This window comes from Ovis canadensis, chromosome 7, assembly GCF_042477335.2.
Source record: "Ovis canadensis isolate MfBH-ARS-UI-01 breed Bighorn chromosome 7, ARS-UI_OviCan_v2, whole genome shotgun sequence".
NCBI classification, from domain to species: Eukaryota; Metazoa; Chordata; class Mammalia; order Artiodactyla; family Bovidae; genus Ovis; species Ovis canadensis.
The window spans coordinates 19,266,821-19,290,327 of record NC_091251.1 but is presented as its reverse complement, the minus strand read 5'-3'; the positions used below and the strand labels follow the sequence as shown (position 1 = coordinate 19,290,327).

General features: G+C 41.5%; 1 protein-coding gene across 1 annotated transcript; it reads right to left on the bottom strand.

The window, feature by feature from the left end:
- Nucleotides 1–7: 7 nt before the first annotated feature.
- On the bottom strand, nucleotides 8–21,936 carry HMGCR (3-hydroxy-3-methylglutaryl-CoA reductase). The gene is made up of 20 exons (XM_069595334.1): nucleotides 21,758–21,936; nucleotides 16,647–16,834; nucleotides 16,117–16,228; nucleotides 15,746–15,833; nucleotides 14,052–14,136; nucleotides 13,042–13,147; nucleotides 9,547–9,653; nucleotides 9,323–9,439; nucleotides 8,726–8,886; nucleotides 8,365–8,612; nucleotides 8,076–8,254; nucleotides 6,878–7,072; nucleotides 6,381–6,539; nucleotides 6,084–6,241; nucleotides 5,294–5,399; nucleotides 3,320–3,490; nucleotides 2,896–3,036; nucleotides 2,649–2,807; nucleotides 2,008–2,162; nucleotides 8–1,871 (listed from the first exon to the last, which is right to left on the bottom strand). Exons 2-20 carry the CDS (start codon nucleotides 16,809–16,811, stop codon nucleotides 1,817–1,819), a joined length of 2,667 nt encoding a protein of 888 aa, XP_069451435.1. The 5' UTR covers nucleotides 16,812–16,834; nucleotides 21,758–21,936; the 3' UTR covers nucleotides 8–1,816.
- Nucleotides 21,937–23,507: the final 1,571 nt, after the last annotated feature.

The window sequence follows — 23,507 nt, the reverse complement described above, 5'->3', positions numbered from 1 at the left end:
ACACTTATTAACTTCCTTGTCATAATTTACTGGAACTGGGGGGGGGTGGGGGTGGGGGAAGTATAACAAAATGTAGACAGTTTAGTAATTGTACAAAACATCAGTTTAGCAAGATGATATGGGTTACAGTCACCAAAATGAGGACCCAAAATATTTTTCACTGCCACTTCCATAAGAAATTCAGATAAATAAGAAGTCACTGGCTGAAAAGTCACAACAGAAACAACTTAAACTTTCACATAACAGCAGAAAATGTCAGTCTTCCCCAGCAATGAAGCAGACACCCCCACTCAGGCTCTCCATGCCGCCATGGCATGACTGGAATGGTTCTCAAAGTCCGTCTTCTGCACGAGCCTCCAGCTTTCCAAGACCAACACTTGAAGCATTTGATGTAATACAAAATAAGGAATTCTTTATTATTTATACAAAAGTTATACATTAAAAAAAAAATTAAGATTCGACAACTCTGCTGACCCCCTGAGGAAGCTTTTCTGGGTCCATCAAAGAGCCCTGTGTGAACCTTTCAGCCACCAACCTCCTGGCCACAGGACAAGGGACACTCCCTCCAAGGCCATTCACGCGGTGCCTTCATTGGCTCTCAAAGAGGACTCTCCCCTTCATTAGGCTCAACAAGCAAGCCAGGGTTTCCTGGACAACATTAAAGAATACTGTCTGCTCTGGCCCAAGCTTAGAGTATTTTACCAGAGTATCAGTTGATTTTTATTTATTTCTTGAACACTTTCAATAAACTACTAGCACAAGAAACTTTATTACAACATATACAGATTTGGTACAGTTCTTTACAAAAAACTACCTAGATTTTTCAACTAAATAAATTTGTCTCTTAAGAAATTTAAGTTGGCTTCAAGAAATGGTACATTTTCTTCTAAACCTGTCCTTTTCCACCCTCTGAGTTCTGAGAGAGGTCACAGACTTGTATTTCATTGATAAATAGTCACCTTTGTCTAAGCAATATTAAGAGCTCTTGTGTCTTTAATAAAGAGCACAAAACTCTGCTTCTTAAAAGCCTTATATACTGAAAGATATGTTATAATCAATCTAGACAAACATTTGTATTTAGACAAGAGTCCTCTCTGAACAAATAGCCTGCAGAAATAAATGCAGTGATTTGTTTTCTTGAAAGAGAACTGCTTAGCACTGCTTAGCACATTATTCTGTAACACGGGAATAAGAGTAATTCTTCCTTTGAAGAAAGCAGGTCCCTTTCTGAAGAATTATGTTGGCTATCCCCCAAAATCAAAATAGACCAGCACCAAATGAAGTATTAGTTTACAAAAACTAAACTTAGCTCTTATTTCTTAAAGATCTACAACCCAGACTTAATAAATTAACTATGAAATCAGGAGTCTTGTCAGCTACAATATAATTTAAAAATCCATTTTCAACCCAGGGTTGGGGCCAGGCGGGTGTGGACAGGAGGAGGGTTCAATCTCACACTGGTCTCCATGAGTTCCATGAAAAGAAAACAGTTGTTTTTTTTTTTTTCCCAGCTGTATTCTCCTTCAGAAGTGTGCTGTAGATTACCATCTGTGATGCTATAAACGCATAATATCCATGTCAAGATCTTGCCAGAGGACACAGCATGTAAAGCACATAAACTGTTTTCAGATCTGAGAACTCTGCATGGAAAGAAGAACCTCAATCATTCCGAAAGAGCCAGAAACCGGGCAGTCGTCTCACCGATCACGTCTATTCATTCTCAACACGACACTGCATTGAGTTTTTTAATTCACAGATTTTACGTTAGTCCTTTAGAACCCAACACCCGTTTTTTAGTTCTGAACGGTCGGGCTGTTCAAGCTGCCTTCTTAGTGCAAGTTCCTTGGAGGTCCTGCAAATTTATCTTTGACCTAGGCAGAAAAGGAGATATGCAAAATATCAGGAATGCAAAATGTGAAGCTTGGACTTGTTGTCTGAAGGGTGGGTTTTTTATACTGCATATTTTAAGCACGGGGAAAATATATCAAACAGATCTGTCAGCCTTACCTGTTGTGAATCATGTGACTTCTGACCAGATGGCCTGCTGCCAGTGCTGCCATCAGAGACAGCTCCCCAGCCATCACCGTGCCGCACACGATTCGGGCAAGCTGCCGTGCGTTCTCCCCGGGGTTGTCTCTGCACGCTCCTTGGACACCTAGCATCTGCAGCCAGGGACAGACACAGCAGGACTCAACCTTCCTGTCACGGCAACAACTTCCTACTCAATCAACTAAAATGAGGGCAACTAGGTCACCAACTCCACGGACACGAGTTTGAGCAAGCTCCGGGAGATAGAGAAGGACAGGGAAGCCTGGCGTGCTGCAGTCTATGGGGCCGCAGAGTCAGACACGCCTGAGCAACGCAGCAACAGCAACAGCGTTAGAACAGAACCAGGCTCCACAGGACGTGCTGCTATGTTTTCAAAATCTGCCAGCCAGCGTCTGGTGGATACACTACAATGAACCTAACACCCGTGACCTGGCTAGCGGCGCACACACTCACACTGGGTTAGACCAGTGGGAAACGAATGGAAACACCGGCTAAAATGAGAGGGGAGTGATGCGCAGTATCAGGCAGCAACCCAGGGGGCCTCAACGAGTCAGAGCCGGGCGCGAGCCGACTGCAGGCGGTGCCCCCACGGGTCTCACCTGCAGGCAGGCCTGCTGAGGGGGCAAGTTGGTCCCCCCGCCCACGGTCCCTATTTCTATGGAAGGCATGGTGCAGCTGATATACAGGTCTTCATCCGTGGGACCGCTTGCTTCCATTAAAGTAATACAGTTCGAACTACCAACATTCTGTGCTGCATCCTGAAAAAAAAAACAGAAAGTGAAAATATAAAACTTCTCTTTCTTTAGAACAGCAAAAGACAAGAAAGGTGGAGGCTGGAGCCCTCACCTGTCCACAGGCAATGTAGATGGCAGTTACGATGTTTGCTGCGTGCGCGTTGTAGCCGCCGATGCTCCCAGCCATGGCAGAGCCCACCAGGTTTTTATTAATGTTGACCTCAATCATAGCCTCCGTTGTAGTCTTTAACACCTAGGACACAGAGTTGTGCACACTTTACGTCTTCCCCTGAAGATTAGGAATGGGTTACCAGACCTACTTTCAGTGCCGCCAGGAAACAAGGGAGTGTAGATGCGGCCTCGTGAGCCCTGACCTCAACAGAAAGCAGCAGTAAGGTCTGCTCTGTGAATGAAGCAGTCATCTTAAACATGAAACATTCACCTTTATGTTCAAGTTTACTTAGAATGTGACTATTTCTCTTCCCAATTCTGTAATCCAGTGAAAGATTAACAAAATAAACTAGTCATCCACTCACTTCTCTGACAACCTTGGCTGGAATGACAGCTTCACAGACCACGGACTTCCCTCGTCCCTCTATCCAGTTGATGGCCGCAGGTTTCTTGTCTGTACAATAGTTACCACTAACTGCCAGAATCTGCATTTCGGGGAAATACTCCTGAAGTTTGGAAAGTGCTTTCTCTGTACCCTATTAGCCAAAGAAAGAAAATAACAATAAGAAAAACTACATTAAAACACACAAAATTCTTTTTTTGTATCTAATAATACTAACACTTCTAAATACAATAACTATAATAATAATCTTTTCCTAATTTTTTAAATATGAAAATGAAGTTCTTTGTAGTCATTGATGAATCGTATGATGAGGATATAATTAGGATATAATACTATATTCGTGTCACTGGGGAGTGAGGACCACAATCCATGACCAATGTGTCATAAATCCCCTCTTCTAGTTATTAAATTGTTATCTACAAGCCCAAGTTACCAAAGCCAGTAAAGAGAATTCAAACATTCAAATAAATCTTGTAAATGGAATGTCATTAGGATTTAGAGAGAATGTAACAAGCCTTCCAAGGACTTCTAATCAAGTTAGATCAATTAACTCACACTTCAAAAAACCCAATTTAAAAAAATTGGGAATTAAAAAGAATGGTTTTTTACCTGTGGTAAAATACACTTTACAGAATTTACCATCTTGACTATTTTCTAGTGCATAGTTCAGTATTGTTAAGAACCTTAGCATTGCTGTCAGCAATCTCCACAAACCAAGGGCATTAAACACCTCCTCATTCCCTACACCCCCTGGCAACCACCTTCTTTCTGCTCCTACAGATTTAACTAACCGACCTAACTCTTCAGGGGGAATCACGTAGTACTTCCCTTTATGTGACCAGACTCTTTCACTTAGCACGTGAGCCTCAAGGCTCATGCACAGTTAGCATGTGGCATGCTTTCTTTCTGGGGCTTGCCTGGTGGCTCATATGGTAAAGCATCTGCCTGCAATGTGGGACACCCGGGTTTGACCGCTGGGTTGGGAACATCCCCTGCAGAAGGCAATGGCAACCCACTCCAGTACACTCAAGAGAATCCCATGGATGGAGGAGCTGGGCAGGCTACAGTCTGTGGGGTCGCAAAGAGTCGGACACGACTGAGCGACTTCACTTTCTTTTCTTTCTTTCTGCTTTCTTTTTGGGACTGAATACCATTCCACTGTATGTACATCCCACACTCTATTTGTGGGTGGACGTGTGGGCTTCTTTTAGCGACTGTGAACGCTACTATGAACGTGGCTACACCCACATCTTTTTGAGTCTCTGCTTTCAGTTCTTTTGGGTGTCTACCCAAAAGTGGAATTGCTGGATCAAAGTAATTCCATTTGTAATTTTTTCTTCAGGAACTGCTATTTACTGGAAATTTTTAAAGCATATGTATTTAGTCACTATACTCTCTTTCTGAATAGTCCTTATAACTAGGAAAGCATAATTAGCCTGACTAGTTGACTTTAAAATTTTACATTTCTATCTGATAAATAACAAATATTAGTAGAAAAAAGATGAGCTTCTTACAGTCTTCTTATAAGGAGATAATTAAAGGACCTACACACACATGAACCTGGCTTCTTAAACGTGTGTTTTGAAGTCTCTAGAAGAAGTCAGCTTTCAGGATTACAGGACAAAGTTCTGAAGCACTAATCCCCAGATTCCTCCCAGCCCTTCAGTGTAGACCCGGAACATGCTCAATGCTAACTCTAGATTAAATACCTCAAATATGAACAATACCAACCAACAAATGCCTGATTTATATAACATGACCTACATGTATCAATAGTGACCTTTCAATAAAAATCTTTCAATCAATTAACTCCTTGAGTAAGTAGTATGTGCACAGGGTGAAAAATTCAAAACTATAGGAGGGCACAGAGTGAGTCTGCTCCCCTCTTCAGGGAGAATCACTCCAGCAAATTCTATCACAGCCCCTCCGTGCTCACCTTTGAAATCATGTTCATCCCCATGGCATCACCTGACCTGGACTGAAAACGGATGTAAAGGTTGCGTCCGGCCACACTCATATGCAGTTTCTGTAGACGTGCAAACCTTTAAACAAAAGAAGCAAAGACTTTTTTTTAAGAAAATGGATGTTATCCTAAAGTCTAGCTTAGCTGGTTTATTTTATACTTCAGAGAAAACTCATGGAGACTACATATTAAAAGTATTATCTTCTTTAATTAAATATTCTATTAGAATACTGCTTCAGCTGTTATCTCATTCGTACATGTTGCAAGAAGGAAGGGATGGAGAAAGTCATTTCATGACCAATAAACTTTAAAAGCTTGAACTATACTGGGGTTATCATTTGTATTGACTATCCTTATCAATTTAATTTTCTGTAGTCAAAGTAAATCTACTATACCTAATTTATTTACCTCTATCCTGCTTGGAAAATCTTTTTCTCAGGCAATCCTGCCCAAGGGCAATTTTAGATCAAAACTGTTCTAGGGCAAAGTAATACCCTAATCAAAATGAGCCTTGTAAATCCAACATAACCTCTATGTAGATATTCACTGAAATCAATATTCTGCTCTGCCCAACCCACCCCACCCTACCCACTCCATCCCAACCAAGAATTAACATCTGAAAGCATGGATTTAAAATTGATGTTTCGTTACATCATCTTAAGAAGGCGGTATGTTTACAGTTACATTTCGTCATCCTAGGTACGGCACTGGCTCTGAAATAAACGTAAAGGCATACAAGCCCCTCCGCCTCCCCCCCACACACCTGCTGGTGCTGTCGAATGCTTCCTTTATCACCGTGAACCCTTCAGGTGTCTCAAGCCAGGCTTTCACTTCTGCAGAGTCACAAGCACGGGGAAGACGCACCACTGGGCCACGAGTCATCCCATCTGCAAGGACTCGGCTGCTGGCACCTCCACCAAGCTATCCAGAGGGTGTGACAAGAGCAGACATTAATCCTGAAAAAAATCCTGCTTGTCCCAAAGGTCTCCGTGACTGTCCCCAAGTCTCATCTCACTGCCTAGAGAGCATCTTGAGAGGCAGATACACAAACGCCACTTACGCCTATTGCTCTGCAGCCTCTGTTAGTGCTGGCCACAAGACAGCCTTCTGTTGTTGCCATTGGAACCTGAAATTCTTTTCCATCCAAGCACAGAGGTCCTGCCACTCCAACAGGGATGGGCATATATCCAATAACATTCTCACAGCAAGCTCCCATCACCTAAAAGGTAAAGTCAGGCACCAAGTGAAAAGCTATACACCAAATACCCAGCCTCTGTCATTCCTTCCAACTTAATCCTTTAGAGTATTATTTTCAAACAGTTTTTTTATTTAAAAAGTCTTGAAAACACTAAACTCTTGAGTAATGACTGTAAATAACAGGGAAAGTATTTTTGAATTTTGATGACCTATACCATAAGTAGAATACACAATTACAGTAAAATGAATTCAAAAGGAAAATGTTTTATAAAACTATGAAAGTTTAAAAGACGACTCAAGAAGAAGACTGAAAGACTAAAGCTATAAAGCAAACCTGCTCGAAAACAGAAAATAACGTACCAAGGAGTAATTATAATCCCTATAAGGTAGATACTGGAGAGACGAAGGCTCTGGAAGTTTTTTGGAAAGTAGCTGTCGGCGAATAGATACACCTCGTTCATGGGTTTCCATCAGAGTTTCCAGTTTATAAGCTGGGATATGCTTTGCATTGACCAACTGGATGATCTCAGCATCACTAAGGAATTTTGCACCTTTCTAAAGAAATGGAAGTAAAAAAATGGAAGGGGGTTGATAGAGGGAAATGAAAATAGACTTGAAGAATCATACTTCGTACTATTCATAATAAACAGAACGTGTTATACACACAGTGCTCTCTGCACAACTAAAATAAAAGTACTTTGAGAACCCAGAGGGATTTGAAGTTCTAAAGAAGGAGATGATCTGAATAGAAATGAGAACATCAAAATAAAAATTCTTTATAAAAATGCGAAGCTAAACAAAATGTTAAGCCAAAACACTAAATGTTGCAAGTCACATACATAGGGGGAAAAAATTTCACAATTAAGGTTCTGACACCCACCCTATAAGTTTTGTATGTAGCATGCAGTTGAGATACTGGTACACGTATTAATAAGAATGAGGGAAAGTGATAAAGAAACAAAATCTACTCTCACTCATATGCACATAAATTCAGAATGAATCAGGGTAAGCAGATAGGAATGGAACATAACAGTCATGCTAAACCCCTAAGTCAAACAGGGATTGTCAGCAGGACATCCTGTTCAAACATCAGAAAGAAAACAAGCCTCCTCAGGAGCATCAAGCTTGCTCTAAAAACTCAAAGAGCCCCTCAAGCCTCTTTTCTTTCTCTGAAATTCATCTCTGTGTCAGAGCGCTCCTAGGCCTTAACACACACACTACAGCAGCCGCTCCTCTGTTTATCACACGACAGCAGAAAGCGCACGGGGTCTTCAGTCAGTAAGGCCTGGACTCTTGATCCCAGCTTTAGCGTTTTCTGTGTTACTTTGGGACATACTTAATTAACCCTCCTAGAGCCAACATTTTCTCATCTGAAAAATGGAGAAAATTATACCTATCTTACAAGGTTGCAGGAAATAAATAATGAGACCAGGACCTGTAAACCATGTAACACTGTGCTGAGAACTTCCAGGTACTCAGAAGCTGTAACTGCCTTCCTTCCTTTAATAAAAAACTCCTTTTCTTAAGAAAGATACCAAGCCTGAGTCTAGTTCCTCACCTCTGCATTCTCAAGAATCTGCAGACATTCTTCATTAGGCCGAGGCTCCACGGGAAGTTCAATTTCAGGTTCCTGTGCCTCTAGTTCCAGTGAAGCATCGAGTAATGAGGAGTTACCCACCACAAATGTAGCTCTGTTTGAGGTGTCATTTTCTGCCAGTAAGGGTTTTATAACCTCAACTGTTCAAGAGATCAAAAGAAATCTCAGACACTGAATTTGTGCTTTAGAAAAGACTCAACTTCACAAATCAACATTGGAAGAATGGAAAATGAAGAGAATAAGAAATCACCTTTTCTTTCTTTGTTTTTCCTGGCCTCCTCCTCCATTGCATGGAATTTCTGGTCATTTCTGACCAGTACAGGGTCACGCCTACAACAATCGTCTGTGACTTTCTTTTGGGACACTACAGGAGATGTGATAGGATTTTTTAACGAGAGTGTAGATTCTGTCTCTGCTTGTTCAAAGAAGATATACTTGACAGCCAGAAGGAGAGCTAAACTTAGGGTAATAACTTGTTCAATATCCATGCTGATCATTCTAAATAAAAGAAAGCAAATTAAAATGTTATTACTCAGAAATAAAAAAAGGCATAACCTACACTGTCAGAAGCACAGAGTGCTATGATTCAAAGTGGGGCTCAGGGGACTTACTTAGAGAGATAAAACTGCCAGAGGGAAACACTTGGTTCAATTCTCTTGGACACATTTTCATCCAGTCCTAAAGAAACCTTAGAATTGTCTGCTGTGCTGTTTTGAGGAGAAGGATCAGCGATCCAGCGACTGTGAGCGTGAACAAGAACCAAGCCTAGAGACTGAAATAAAAGTTTAAAAATCATGTACCCTCTACATATCAATGGAGCCTAAACTCACATTTTGCAAGTGGATAACTGAACACTGTCTTCCTCCCATGCCCTCCCTCACCAGGTAAAGAAAGCCCCAGGCTTGCTATGTGACTGAGCAAAGGGACAACCCCAGTGAAAGGCTGAGAACATTCCCCCAAAAGAACAGAGTTGCAAAGAAAGAGAAAGTGGAAGGATTTGAAAAATCTATTTAGGGCAGAGAGAAGACCAGAGATCTCATAAGGAATGAGGAAAAAGATAAGGGGCGGGTGGGGCGGAAAGGAAGAGGAATATCAGCGAAAGAGCCAAAAATTGTAGAGAAACAAGAAGGGGAAAAAAAAAACAACTAAAAAGCAGAATATGATATTGGAACCAAAGATAATGAAAGGAAAAGAAATTATGTAATTACCATAATCATCTTAACCCTCTGAGTAACAGGATTTGGCTTATTTTCTTCTTCTTCTAAGACTCGGGCAAAATGGCTGAGCTGCCAGATTGGACGGCCCTCGCGGCTTTCCCGAGAAAGCTACAAAGGAAGTCAGCATTCCGTTAGAAGGTGCCGACTGTCTTCAGGTGAACTAACGTAATGAGAACTCTTCCTCTACTGGCGCCCTAAGTAGGAACGGCTCTTACCTCTAGAACCAAGGACACGCAAGCTGGGAAGAAAGTCATGAACACAAAGTAGTTGGCGAGAACCGACATGCAGCCGAAGCAGCACATGATCTCGAGCTGACGCACCCCTGGTTAGAGAGAACGAGAAGCGTGAGCTGGGGGTGCGCAGGGCGCGCGTCCGAGGCTGCCTGCATCACAGGGCTCTTCCCATAGGGAGACAAATACGTGACAGTGCTGGCATAGTAGGCTCTTTGCCATCTACTGGAAAAGGAAGCCAGGAGCTCAGAAGCGCTGTGAAGCCCGAGTGCAAGAGGGACGGCTCCCTTGAAGGCAGAGACCCTGCCTCCGCCCACGTCCCCAAAGTCACAGTGCCAGGCACTGCTTAATGCCACCCGATCACCCCCTTGTATCTAACGGCAGTACTCTGTTTTGAGACAGGATAGATATCAGGGACAGAACTCTAATGGGGCAAATGCCTTCCACCCAGTTATCCCACTAGTCCAACCCCATTCATCACCACAGAAGCAATTCACCTGCGGGCCAAGGACTTTGTAAAACACACTGCCTGTTCTATCATTCTTGATATAGTATCATAGTAAGTATTTTATGTGCACTACTCAACTGTCATTTCAATATAACCTCTGTGGTATCTTTTGACGGTCTTAAAATTTCAGTTCATTTCATTGCCCTTTTTGAAAAATGATGTAACACAGAAAGGGAACCCAACATCCAAAATTAACAAACGTTTCAGGTGTCATTTGGAAATCTTCTCAAATAGAAGGGAACAGAGCTAGGAAAAGATTGGATTATCAAATCCTACTCTCTCGCTTTACAAATAAACTTGAATATAAAACGTATTTCTGACATTATTCATATTAAAAATAAAAATGTTTTGAAAGCATAAAAATTGATTCCCTTCTCCCATAAAAACTGCTAACTAGAGTAATATAAAACTTAAAAAAATTTCAACATTGGATTTTATTTTCTCAATTGTATTAGATCACTGGACTAAATGAAAGAAAAAAGCATATACTGTATTTCCTAAAAATTCTATAGGTATTACTAAGGCAGAAATTCAAGAGAATGCAAAATTACAATGTCAAAAGCATTATGAACAACTGCATTTAAATAGTAGCCAAACAGAACCTTTTCAAACTGGAGTCTATCAAAACCATACTTGACCAGCACTCTAGGCCCCTCTGCCTCTGCACAGCAGTGGCTACATTGCTGCCTCGGGCTCTCCAGGCACTCTTCCTCACTCTGGCCCAGGGGCACAGTTTCTTTGTGCCACTTTGTTGCTACAAGGGGACAGCACTATATACTTCCAAGAAGTAAAGAGTTTTTTCTTTTTTACTGGGTTTCCCAAGCATTACTTCCTTGTTAATAAGTATTAGATCTGTCCTTTTATTCTACTCTAAGCCAAATCACTAATTTTCCCATTTCTGTATGGCTGTAAATGCCTCCTTGCTGGCTTTTCCAGCATCAAATTGAATCACTTCCTTCATGCATGTGCCTTATCCTGACCAAAGTCATCGCCCTATTTCCCTTATCAGTTTCCACTGCTTTCCACGTTCCCAGATAATCCTCTCATCTTCTTACATACTGTTCTTGAATAAAAGTACATAGTTATATTTTCACCTGGTCAAAAATGCTTTCTTGACTGTGGTGGCAGTTACATGACTACATCTGTGTCACAATTTAAAACTGTACCCCAAAAAAGTAAATTTTAAGAAATACACACTTTAAAATTTTTTAAAAATATTCTTTGCTGAATAAGTTTTGAGTAAGTTTTGAATGATAGATTAAATAACTGAATAAATAATAAATTTACCCTCAGAAAGTTAGAAGAAACATTATATATACTTATACACAACCTAGTGAACAGATCTCAACTAATAAATGGCAACTAACTACTCTCTTAACGGCTGATTTACTTCTGAAAGAATAAAATCCCTAAGTGAGGGCACCAAGGCACCAGGAAGTACACTAGAAGAGCAGTCAGCCCAGTGTGGCCCTCATGAGAAGGCCATGAAGTCTAGTCTCAATGGTTAGGAAGCCTTGACGACAGCATGATATATGCTTTCCGGCACATTTCCACGAGGTCGTAATTTCTGTCCTATATAATGATGTTTAATGATGTTTGATGTTTAACATCTAGTTCTCTACTATCCAGTTAAGGATGAATAAACAAATGTTTTAGGGTCAATGCTGGCTCAATGCTAAGATGTACTGCATACTGATTAAATCTTCCTAACCACTCTGTCAGGCGGACCCAACTCAGATCTGTCCAACTCCCAACTTCTGCATTGTCTCCTACATGACAGTTAAAACAGAAGGAACCGATTCATTAAAGTCAGTCCAAACGACATCAGGGGCTAGAAGATGGCTTTCTAAATGAGCCTAGAGTACAATCTTGGTTAAACACCAGACAAAAACATCTTACAGTCATCAAAAGAGTGGAGCACCAGAAAAGATGATGAGATAATAAGAATGAAAATAAATCAGTAACCCGCTCGGTTTTCACTAAAGCAGACAGACAAAAGGTCAGATCAGATATACCTACATATTCATACAATTAAAATTTTTTAAATTTTTGTAATGTCAGACTTTTAAAAGTCAGACTTTAACACAATATAATGTGTTCGCCGGGAGAAATATCAATAACCTCAGATATGCAGATGACACCACCTTTATGGCAGAAAGTGAAGAGGAACTAAAAAGCCTTTTGATAAGAGTGAAAGAGGAGAGTGAAAAAGTTGGCTTAAAGCTCAACATTCAGAAAACAAAGATCATGGCAGCTGGTCCCATCATTTCATGGGAAATAGATGGGGAAACAGTGGAAACAGTGGCAGACTTTATTTTTGGGGGACTCCAAAATCACTGCAGATGGTGACTGCAGCCATGAAATTAAAAGACACTTACTCCTTGGAAGAAAAGTTATGACCAACCTAGACAGCATATTGAAAAGCAGAGACATTACTTTGCTGACTAAGGTCTGTCTAGTCACAGCTATGGTTTTTCCAGTGGTCATGTATGGATGTGAGAGTTGGACTGTGAAGAAGGCTGAGCGCCAAAGAATTGATGCATTTGAACTGTGTTGGAGAAGACTCTTGAGAGTCCCTTGGACTGCAAGGAGATCCAACCAGTCCATTCTGAAGGAGATCAGTCCTGGGATTTCTTTGGAAGGAATGATGCTAAAGCTGAAACTCCAGTACTTTGGCCACCTCATGCGAAGAGTTGAGTCATTGGAAAAGACTCTGATGCTGGGAGGGATTGGGGGCAGGAGGAGAAGGGGACGACAGAGGATGAGATGGCTGGATGGCATCACGGACTCAACGGACATGAGTCTAAGTGAACTCCGGGAGTTGGTGATGGACAGGGAGGCCTGGTGTGCTGCCATTCATGGGGTCACAAAGAGTCAGACACGACTGAGCGACTGAACTGAACTGAACTGAATGTGTTCCTCTCTCTCTTCTACCAATTAATTTTAAAGTATATTAAAAATTGTTTACAAACCTGACATGGTACCAACTCCAATCACAAGACATTCTACAAGAGCATCCAGCGTGAAGGTGGGACCTAAAATTGCCATCCCACGAGCAATGTTCTCCCTTACTTCATCCTAAAACAGACAAACATAGCAAATGAGGAGAAGGTGGGAAATAATTTTAAGAACTTTTAGAGCCTCCCAGGGCTTTTACTAACTCGAATTTACTATATTAAAAATAAAATACACAATATGATAAGACTAACAGGCATTCCAGATATAAAGGATACTAATAATATAAAGGTCTAAAAAAAGAATATGTACACTGCTCTGCGTTCCCCACCCACTGACTGAGTTATTTCTTAGGAAGATTCCTTTGAGGTAGTATATGAGCCCTGCCATGGAAATCCCACATAAATTCCTACATCATTTTATATTTTGGCTACCACTCACTGACACAAGTTCTAAGTTTCAAATTTTTTGAGATCATGTTAGTATTATGAAACTTAAATATCCTTGTCAAAATGCTCAAATGATCATAAATAAATATTCATCAAATACATGCTCAGGGCAGAAGTACATGATATTTTATACTCAGTATTACTAAAAATGTTACATTCTTTAAAGTGACTAATGAACACCAAGATGAAACGTTTGATGAAATAATGCTAGTGTTAATTCAAGGGGTTTAGAAATCAATCTACCCTGAGATTCTTCCCTTAGATCCTGTCTGTTTGCTAATGCGTTTCAATAGGTAGATACTGTAATTTATCCAAAAGACATAATACCTTATGTTCTGAAACCTTCAAAAACGAAAATGGAGAAAATTCCAAATTTTAGGAGCTGTGGAATTACAATTGAGTTGGCAGAAAAATGGTACAGTTCCTAGGGTACCTAAGAAGACCAGTCTTAAGACTGGACAAAATTATATGCAATTCCTGAATCATGGACTAAGAAGAAGCTCTATTAATCTTTCCTATTAATGTAAACAACCTGAGAGAAAAGAATACCACCTACATTCATGTCTTATCAGTAATACCTGTGAGTTAGAACTGAGGGCAAACTTGGCTAGCGCACTTGCTCTGGAAAGGTCGACCAGCAGCAGGAAAAAGGGCAAAGCTTCACTGGGGGGAAGAAAACAACATGATCAGGTATATTTAACAAAAGAAAAATATCACTAAAAATCCCTTTCTAAAACAAACCTTTGCCCTGGAGTACCTTTTACAGACCAAGAGGTATACCCTATATTCCTCTGACAACCTCAAAGCTAAATTTATTAGCCAAACTATTTAAGAAGATTTGTAATGTTTAAAAATGTAAATACACTTACAAAGAAACACCTTTGGATAATTTTAGAGCAAAATAGCATCATTAGTAAAAGAAAAAAAATGCATTCTTGTGAATTAGTATGGGGGAAAACTGGAATACAGGTATCCCCCACTTTTCAAAAGCTCATTTTATGCCACTTCACTTTTAAGAAAGACTTACATAGTACTCATTTTTGCTAACCAAAAGAAATCCAAAGAGGGTTTTCACTCTTACAAAAAAAGGTGAAAAGTGAAAACAGCATGCAGCACTTGTTTTGAGGGAGCCGTTGCAAAGGCCGTGGGCACCTGGAGCAGAGTGGCACTGCCCAGGGACTGTGCTCAGCATCTCAGCACCAAGCGGCCGCGGCTCTGAAGCGCACCTGCGCTGCATCTCGGCGTACTGCGTGCATCCAGAGCTTCCCCATGGCTCAGTGGCAAAGAATGCACCTGCTCCGCAGGAGACCTGGGTTCAGTCCCTGGGTGGGGAAGGTCCCCTGGAGGAAGAAATGGCCACCCATCCCAGTATTTTGGCCTGGGAATTCCCACGGTCAGAAGAGCCTGGAGGGCTACAGTCCGCAGGGTCACAGAGAGTGGGCCATGACCGAGCTCAAAGACGCACATGGTGTGCATCCACTAGGAAGAGCTGCTCCAAGGCAGCCGCTCCTTCACTTACAAAAGGCTTCATGGGAGAGCGGCATTTTCAGGCGTTAGGAAGACTCCTATACCGTATGTGATTCTTTTCTCAGTAATTAGAATACTCTCTATGGGAGGATAACTTTTCTGGAGAGTTAAGTTGGCAGTAATGACCCTTAAAAGCCCCAAAGACCTACAGTGGCTACTGTTTCACTCCTACAGATGTATCCCAAGAAACTAAGAACAAAAATTTGCTACCAAGACATTTATCACAGTATTGTTATTAATGGAAGAAATTACATAACCTAAAAAATCCAACTCAGAGGATTAAGTACATAAACTACAATATATTCATATAGGAAAATACTTAGACAGCTAGCTGTTAAGGACATGCAAAGGTGTTTATAACTTTTCATAAGCATAAAGGTTATAAAGCAGTATATAGAGTAGGATCTCAGAAGTTTTCTTTAAGCATAAAAAAAATGAGGAACGGGGAGGGGGGTTCATGTTTGGGATTGCATGTACACCCGTGGTGGATTCATGTCAGTGTATGGCAAAACCAATATAGTATTGCAAAGAAAAATAAAGTAAAAATAAAAATTAAAAAAAAAAAATGAGGAACGAAACACAGCAAAACATTAACAGGTATTAGCGAACTGATTTCGTGAAAAATTGCCCCCTCTTTTCCATAAACTTTTGCTGATTTAAATATTACAATGCTTTGTAACATGGAGTAGAAAAGTTCTTAACAATATATTTTGGAAGAAAGTATATTGATGCTGTAAATACTTACTTCAAACCTGTCAATTCTTTATCTAAGAAATGAATGACAACTGTACTGAATACGAAACTGGAGAAAATGGTGAAGAGCCCAGCAATACCTATAAAGACAAAATTGAACACACTGAAAAAATCTCGTCCTCATTACACACATAACAACACATAGCCCTGCAATATTCTGAAGGCAATATTATTTTCTCCAGATTATTAAGGTCTCAAAGAGCAGAATGTCTAACTTGAATGAAAAGAAATCAAACTACGAAATACACGCAGCACACGCTAAGCAACACACACATTTCCACCCATGTGATTTAAACAGGCAAATTTCCACAGGAAATAAAAGAGTTGATCAGACACAAAAAGGTTCATATTCAAAATTATTACCCAAAATATATTTTGATCCAAGTTGGCGTAAATTCTGGAACTGGAAGTAAATATACAATATTGCTATGCATCGTGTTATTGTCAGAATTATGATGTCGCTGCTCAAAACATCCTATCGGGGGAGAGAGAAAAGTCCAGATCAAAAGTAAGAATTTTTATTTTGTATGGCGTCATTAGTTTATGTATCATCATGAAAATGCAGGCACAAGTAAAATAAAACATTAAAATGCAAATAAAACATTAACTCCCAATTTTTAAACATCCAATGTTTAAGCCAATAATTTTTTACTGTTAAGTCACTTAGGAAAGCTAGATTTCTCAGGTCAAGTCAATTACACTCATTTGTATACCAAAAGCAGAAGCAAAGTATCTGTATAAGTAAATACAAGTAAATTTAAGTAAATGAAAACTTGAGGTAAGTTATGAATACTGAAATAAAAATTTTACTCGTAAGTTCTTTTGATTATATGGTCTCTAAAAGGAGAAATTTACAATGTAATTGAGTCAACAATCAGATTAATCTCACAAACCTCTTCAAACTTCGGACACTCGTAATTCCAGCCACAGATCTTACTGTTGCCAGTAAACATGTTCATGGACATCATGCAGATGGTCAGGGTCACCGTCCCCACTATGACTTCCCAGGGATGGGAGGCCACAAAGAGGCCGTGCATTCGGAAAAGTCTGGACAACATTGTAGCTACAGAATCCTTGGATCCTGGAAGGAACACCAAGTATGAACACTTAATATACAGTTCACTGTATTTTTAGGAAAACGTTTTAAACCCTGCTTCTGTACGCTGTGTCTTGTACCTTGAGCATAATACTATTTGATAGCGTTCCTTGTGATTCCGGGAAATAGTTACAAAATCCAAATGACAGGACTCATTACTCTTTTATTCGCAACACTTAAATCCTCTATTATCCATTAGCAAACAGCTAAAAAGCAGCTATTTCTTACCACTTGTATGAATTTGAGCATTTAAGATTAAACCAAGTAAATATCTCAGCTTCTGATTATTATCTAAGCCAAGGAGGAAAGCAGTAAAGTAGAAAATGAAGGTCAGAAACGACGACTCACATTCATTTTCTGATTACCTTGACACAAAATGGGTATTAAGCACTGTCCTCACTCTCTACATTCTAGTTACGCAAAAGGTAAACACCAAACCATCTTCTCCGTCAGTGTCCTCCTACAAATCACCATCTTAGTTTATAAAGCTCAAGGGCAGGAGTCCATTAGGCCTTTCCATCCCATAGAACACATGGCATAATGCCACTGTCACTAGCAAAATGATGTTTATTAACCTTCCTAATGTTGCTGTCACTAGAGGTCTTTTCCCAGACTTTAACAGTTAATAAAAATGCTGGACCAGTACAAGAATAAGGGGCTGGCTGGCCAAAGCAGACATATGTGGCTTTCAAAATTTTCCAACAGAACTTGGGTTATTTTGATCTAGTGACTACCATAACTAAGCTTCTCCATGTTTGTTGATTGCTGCTGCTGCTAAGTCACGTCAATTGTGTCCAACTCTGTCCGACCCCATAGACGGAAGCCCAACAGGCTCCGCTGTCCCTGGGATTCTCCAGTCAAGAACACTGGAGGGGGTTGCCATTTCCTCCTCCAATGCATGAAAGTGAAAAGTGAAAGCGAAGTTGCTCAGTCGTGTCTGACTCTTAGCGACCCCATGGACTCAGTCCACGGGATTTCCCAGGCAAGAGTACTAGAGCAGGGTGCCACTGCCTTCTCCTGTTTGTTGACTAAATAATAATAATTTTGATATTCTGATTTTTTAAAAATCTAATACAGTTATTGATCTCTAATATAGGAATTTGAGAGCCTTCTTACACCAAAATTAGTGCTTATGATAAAGCATATTAACCACCCATTAAAATCAATTAAAATTAAGATTAAATTTTAGGCCCACTGACTGACAATCAAGATTTCAAATGAATCTTTCATTTAGGGTAATTAAGCAAGTGATTCGTTTATGGAAGAAGAAAATAAAAAAGCATCAAAGTACGGAAAATAAAGGATTAATCTATTTAAAGGATTAGGGAAAAGAAAATTAGAGACACGTAGGGACCAGAGCGATAACTAAGCATCACCTCTCACTGCATCACTCAGCATGCTCTATTCTTTACACTTCAGCCACAGCAGACCACCAAACAGATGCCTGGTTTCCAAACTGCAGGTCATAATCCCTTCATTGGATCAATGGGATCATGAAAACAAGTTTATGAGTCAGAACATTTTAAAATAAAAGAAGAAAATAGCTGTGGGTTAGACATGTGGTATGGCTAAGTATTATTTCCTGAAACACTATGTTTCATGCCGTTATAGACATGAGTGTATGTCCTGGCGTCTGACATAACATGTATCCCTTAATGTGGGTCTCCATTTTAAACGGCTGGCAGGCACTGAGAAACGAACACGTGGCATGCATCTGCCTGAGTCTCTTCAGGTGTTTCAGCCTTGCTCCCTGAGTTCTATTCCTCACTGCATTCTCCAGTGCCTTGCACTCATCTATCTTAACAGCACTTGCTCAAGAAACACCTGCTACTTAAAAATAAATTCTTAAGCTACAGTAGCGTGCATGTTACTGACACATCTTGAACCTGACCTAAAGACTGACTTTTTTAAAGGGCCCTAGGGTATGGATGGAGAAGGAAACGGCACCCCACTCCAGTGTTCTTGCCTGAAGAATCCCAGGGATGGTGGAGCCTGGTGGGCTGCCATCTGTGGGGTAGCACAGAGTTGGACACGACTGAAGCGACTTAGCAGCAGCAGCAGGGTATGGATATAATTCCCCCCTCTTCAAGGGCCCCAGTTCTCTGCATTCAGAGAACATATTAAGGAGGAGGGGCGGGTGGGGAAGAAAAGTTATATTTTCTATACTATCCTGGAAAATGAACGATAACAAAAATATCTTTTGTTAAACTAGCAAGGACTTGAAGTGCTGGAGAATATTAATCGTATCTTAGATTTGAACTCTACTTCATTTCAACGAAAAACCTAATAAGGGCCTAGATTTTCATGCTGGCCTTCTATCACATAACTTCCTTATTTTTAAAAACAAAAACCAAAACCCTGTAAAGTAGTCTAATAGCATCAATGTTACAGAAGATGAATGAACGGAAAATACATTTCAAAATTAGGTCAAAAATTTTAATTCTCCCCAAGCCTTCTCAACTTGAGTATTCCCTTATCAAGCCAATATATTTTTCACTATCAAAAAGTGAATTCAGCAGAACTATAATCTGAGCTGCTAGCAAGAAGGCACCCCAATTTGATCACAAATAGGTTGAGCATTATTAATCCATAATTATATATTAGGATCATTATGTTTTCCCTCAAAAGCTTTATGGTAACATTGCCAATTCTGGGACATTTCTTTCCTAGGTGTAAAGTCATCTTTGCAACATTCAGGTAAAGACTGACACAGAATCCCATGAACCATTCCCAAACACAGAGAATCTCACCTATTTGGAAACACAAAATGAGTAGCCAAATGTACAAAGGTGTTTCAAAAGTCACCATAATTGCATGCACATCTCATTTCCCACTAGCAACCTCCCTATATCCCTGTGATTATGCAAAGCATTTAAATGTCATGGAATCCAATCCTCCAACTTCATCAGCAGTTGCAAATGGCACTAGCAGTCAACAGGGATGGCTCATGCAAATTCAAAGTGTTTAGGCCATGCTGCAATAAAAATAAATTATAGTTTAAAAAAAGCAAGTTTGGCAATGTGTGCCTTGCCCATACAGACAGAAGTATGCTGCAAACATTTCATAGATTACTCAAAAGAATGGATAACTTAAATTAAACTGAATCCCAAACTCTAATCCAATGCGCTACAAAAACCACCTACTGTGGCAAACTGCAGAAAAGGATGCTTTGGCATCCTACTCTAACTCTTTCTCCCACTCTGTGCTCTTTCTATGCTATATATTCCAGTATTTGATTATATACTGTCTTACACTGTTCTTAAATTAATTGCCGTGTATGTTTTGTCTCTTTGAGGGCAGGAACCATGTCTTGTACTGAGTCATTTTTAATTCCACCAGGATTAGCATTCTGCTGCTCAACCCAGTATCTTAGGGGAGAAAAAAATTCTTGCACTGGAATAAGGAAACCTGGATTCTACACTCAATTCTATGGCATGATGCCTCTTCGTAAATCACATATCTTTTTATTCACTTATAAAGCTAGAGTTCCAAAGTTCTTTAACAAAGGCAAGTATTAAGTCAACCATATGAAACTGCTTTTTTTTGTATGGGGAATAATGATCAAATTTCAAATATCAACAATTTCATATGGTCAACCTAAACAGCTACTGATACAGATGTGGCTACCTATTCATAATCTAGATCATACAAGAATAAAGAAAACATGAAACATGAGCGCACACACTTCATCTTGAAATGTTCATGCCACACACACGAAGTTTTCCCATGTTAGTGATTTAATCTTTGCATATTTTTTAGCCTTCAAATTACTAACTCTCAGTGTCTTTACTGCCAAGTTTGATCACAAATTGCAAAGACACTACCAACCAAGAAGGCCCTCAAAATCCAGCCCATCCCTAAAGCACATTCTGAGTCTTTGCTAGATCACCTCTAAATCATAAACTGTTTCTCGCTGCATGAAGAGAAAAATCAATCCACAAGCAAACAACAACAAAAACACATTCTCTACATTGTGTGATGCTGAGAAGGCAAGTCTTCATGCCCTGAACAATTTCAAACGACCATTGAAGATGGAGTACATCAACTTCCTCCCACCTTAAAAACTGACTGTTCTATTTGTGAATCTCCAAGGTACGTTTCTCCTAGCTAAAATACCAAAACCAAATAATTCCGTAAAAACTACAGGATTTGGACTAAAGGACATCAGTAATCAACACCAAGAAGACGCCTCTCGCAAAAAGAAGAATCGTTCAAGTCTGGGCAAGTCTCTACCCTGGGCTCTCGCATCCTCTCAACTCGTTTCTCCAAGAAATAACCGGATGTATCTATGCAGATCCACAGCTCTGAGCGAGTCAGCAGCATTTACGGAGATCTCATCCGTCACTTTACAGAAAGGTGCTGACGAAGAGCAGCGCCAAGGCGTGAACCCAGTAAGAACAGCAATCATGGGCGTGAACCACGGACCCTTATAGACTTTCTCGCGTCCTTTCCTCGACCTGCGGGCCGGTCTGCCTCACAGCCCCCCAGCATTTATCGAATCAAGGGGACCCCGAGGTCACCCCGCCTGGCACCCTTGTCGACCCCACGATCACGACTGCGCGGCCAGCACCGCCGGCTTCGGACAGGGCCAGGGAACGCGGCGACGCCCCGCCGGTCCATCGACAGCGACCACAGCCCCGAAGAGGAAGGCCCCCTGTCCGCCCCTTAGGCCTAGCCTGTCCCGCGGCTCCCCGGCATAGATTCGGGCCGCCGCTCGGCCAGCTGCGCCTCAAGGACGTCTCCTCGCAGTCCCCACCGGACCGAGGCGCCACCCCGGGCAAAGCCTCCCGCTCAGCTCCCCTCCGATCCGCAGGCGGTGCCGGCTGCCCCTTCCCGGCAGGGTCGGGCGGAGCCCGAGAACCTCCACCTACACGACCCCAACCCTCTCCCTCCCACCGCCCTCCTCACCTCCGGATCTCACTAGAGGCCACAGTTCCCGGGAGCCGGCGCTCCGCCCGTCTCCAGTCAACGGAGACGCGGAGCGGAAGGAACTTTCGCTCTACGCACGCTCGGGACCGGACGACCCCGCGACCAATAAGGAAGGATCGTCCGATCGTCTAGCCAATCATCTGGGGCTGGCTCGGCCTGACGGGCTACGTCACGAACGGTCGCCTTAACAACCGCCCACAGCTCTCGCTGGTGCTGAGAACCTGCACCGCACCATCTCTCACCATGGCTCCGCCAACCAATAGCGAGTCGAATCCCCGCACTGGGGCCTGCCTATTGGTCATAGAGCCGTGGAGGCGCACGCTTGGAAGCTGCCTAGGCGAAGATGATAGGGGATCTGGCGGGTGGAGTGTCCTCCAGTCCAGGATCTGACCTGGGGTCATTCTGGCTGGGAGAGTACTATGGGGAACAGAATAATTGGGGCCTAGAGATAAGCGCAGGGTCCGGTCGAGAACAGAAAGCACAATCTCTTAGTGGGTAGAGGAGGAGGGAAGTGGAGGTGGCCCTGAAAACCTGGATATAAAAAAGGGAAGGTGGCAGAAAGGAGAAACTCAGACCTCAAGCTGACCCATTTCCGAAACCTAAACCCACACTTTGCTGTGACTTACCCCTTTCTGTAAACAGTGTCAGTGGCTTCAGTCACGGGGTCTCTATCCCCAAACTACTGGCCCCCTCTCCTCTCCCACTCCCCTTCTGCCCCTCCAGCGCATGGCACTAGTCACAGACCCTCCATTCCCTGAAATGTGCCTGCTTTGTTATGTCTACGCTGCCTCTGACCACTCCCTGCTGCAGGCCTTTATTATCTCTTCGCTGAAATAATGCAATAACCTCTCCTAATCTGTCTCTCCACTGTGGTGTTTCCACCTTCAAATCCTATAATTCCGTTTGTCTGCCCCCAAACCATCAAGAGTTGCTCCTTGTCTACTGGATTAAAGAAATTGGCAACGTCAACATGGCCCTACTCCACATTTCATGCTTGTGTCTCACTTCCTACCTCAGCCCTACCGACGTTCAGCCAAAAGAATAACTGACATCTCAGTACTTTTTTACCTTCCCATTTATGAGCTCTGTTTTCCATCTGGATATGCCTGCCCATTTTAACTGGTGAAATCCTAACTCTCCTTCAAGGACCATTTCATATATCACCTTGTTTCCTAATTCCCTTAAATATAGGTCATCTCCTCCTACTTTGAACACCCAAACAGGTCCATATTATATGACCTGTGTTGTTATTTTATTATGTGGAAATGTCTTAACACAAATTGCAATCCCCTCAATTTGCAAGCCCTGTATTTTGAAATGCAGTCCCTGATACATACTGTATACTCAGGAGAAGTTTTATTAAACTGTTCTCTTGCTAAATTCTCATGCTGCTGCTGCTAAGTCGCTTCAGTCGTGTCCGACTCTGTGCGATCCCATAGACGTAGCCCACCAGGCTCCCCCGTCCCTGGGATTCTCCAGGCAAGAACACCAGAGTGGGTTGCCATTTCCTTCTCCAATGCATGAAAGTGAAAACTGAAAGTGAAGTCACTGAGTCGTGTCCAACTCTCAGCGATCCCATGGACTGCAGCCCACTAGGCTCCTCCGTCCATGGGATTTCCAGGCAATTCTCATAACCCTTATGAAATAGATACTATTTACATTTACAAGGAAAATGAATTTGTTAAACAACTTACTTTAGATCAAATAGGTAATAATTAGGAAAACTGGG

Coding starts and splice junctions, on each gene's coding strand:
- HMGCR (XM_069595334.1), bottom strand. CDS start 16,811: ATGTTGTCCAGACTTTTCCGAATGCACGGCCTCTTTGTGGCCTCCCAT. Junction 9,440..9,546: donor GCGTGTCCTTGGTTCTAGAG/GTAAGAGCCGTT, acceptor CTTCCTTTGTAG/CTTTCTCGGGAAAGCCGCGA. Junction 6,540..6,877: donor GGGATTATAATTACTCCTTG/GTACGTTATTTT, acceptor TTTACCTTTTAG/GTGATGGGAGCTTGCTGTGA.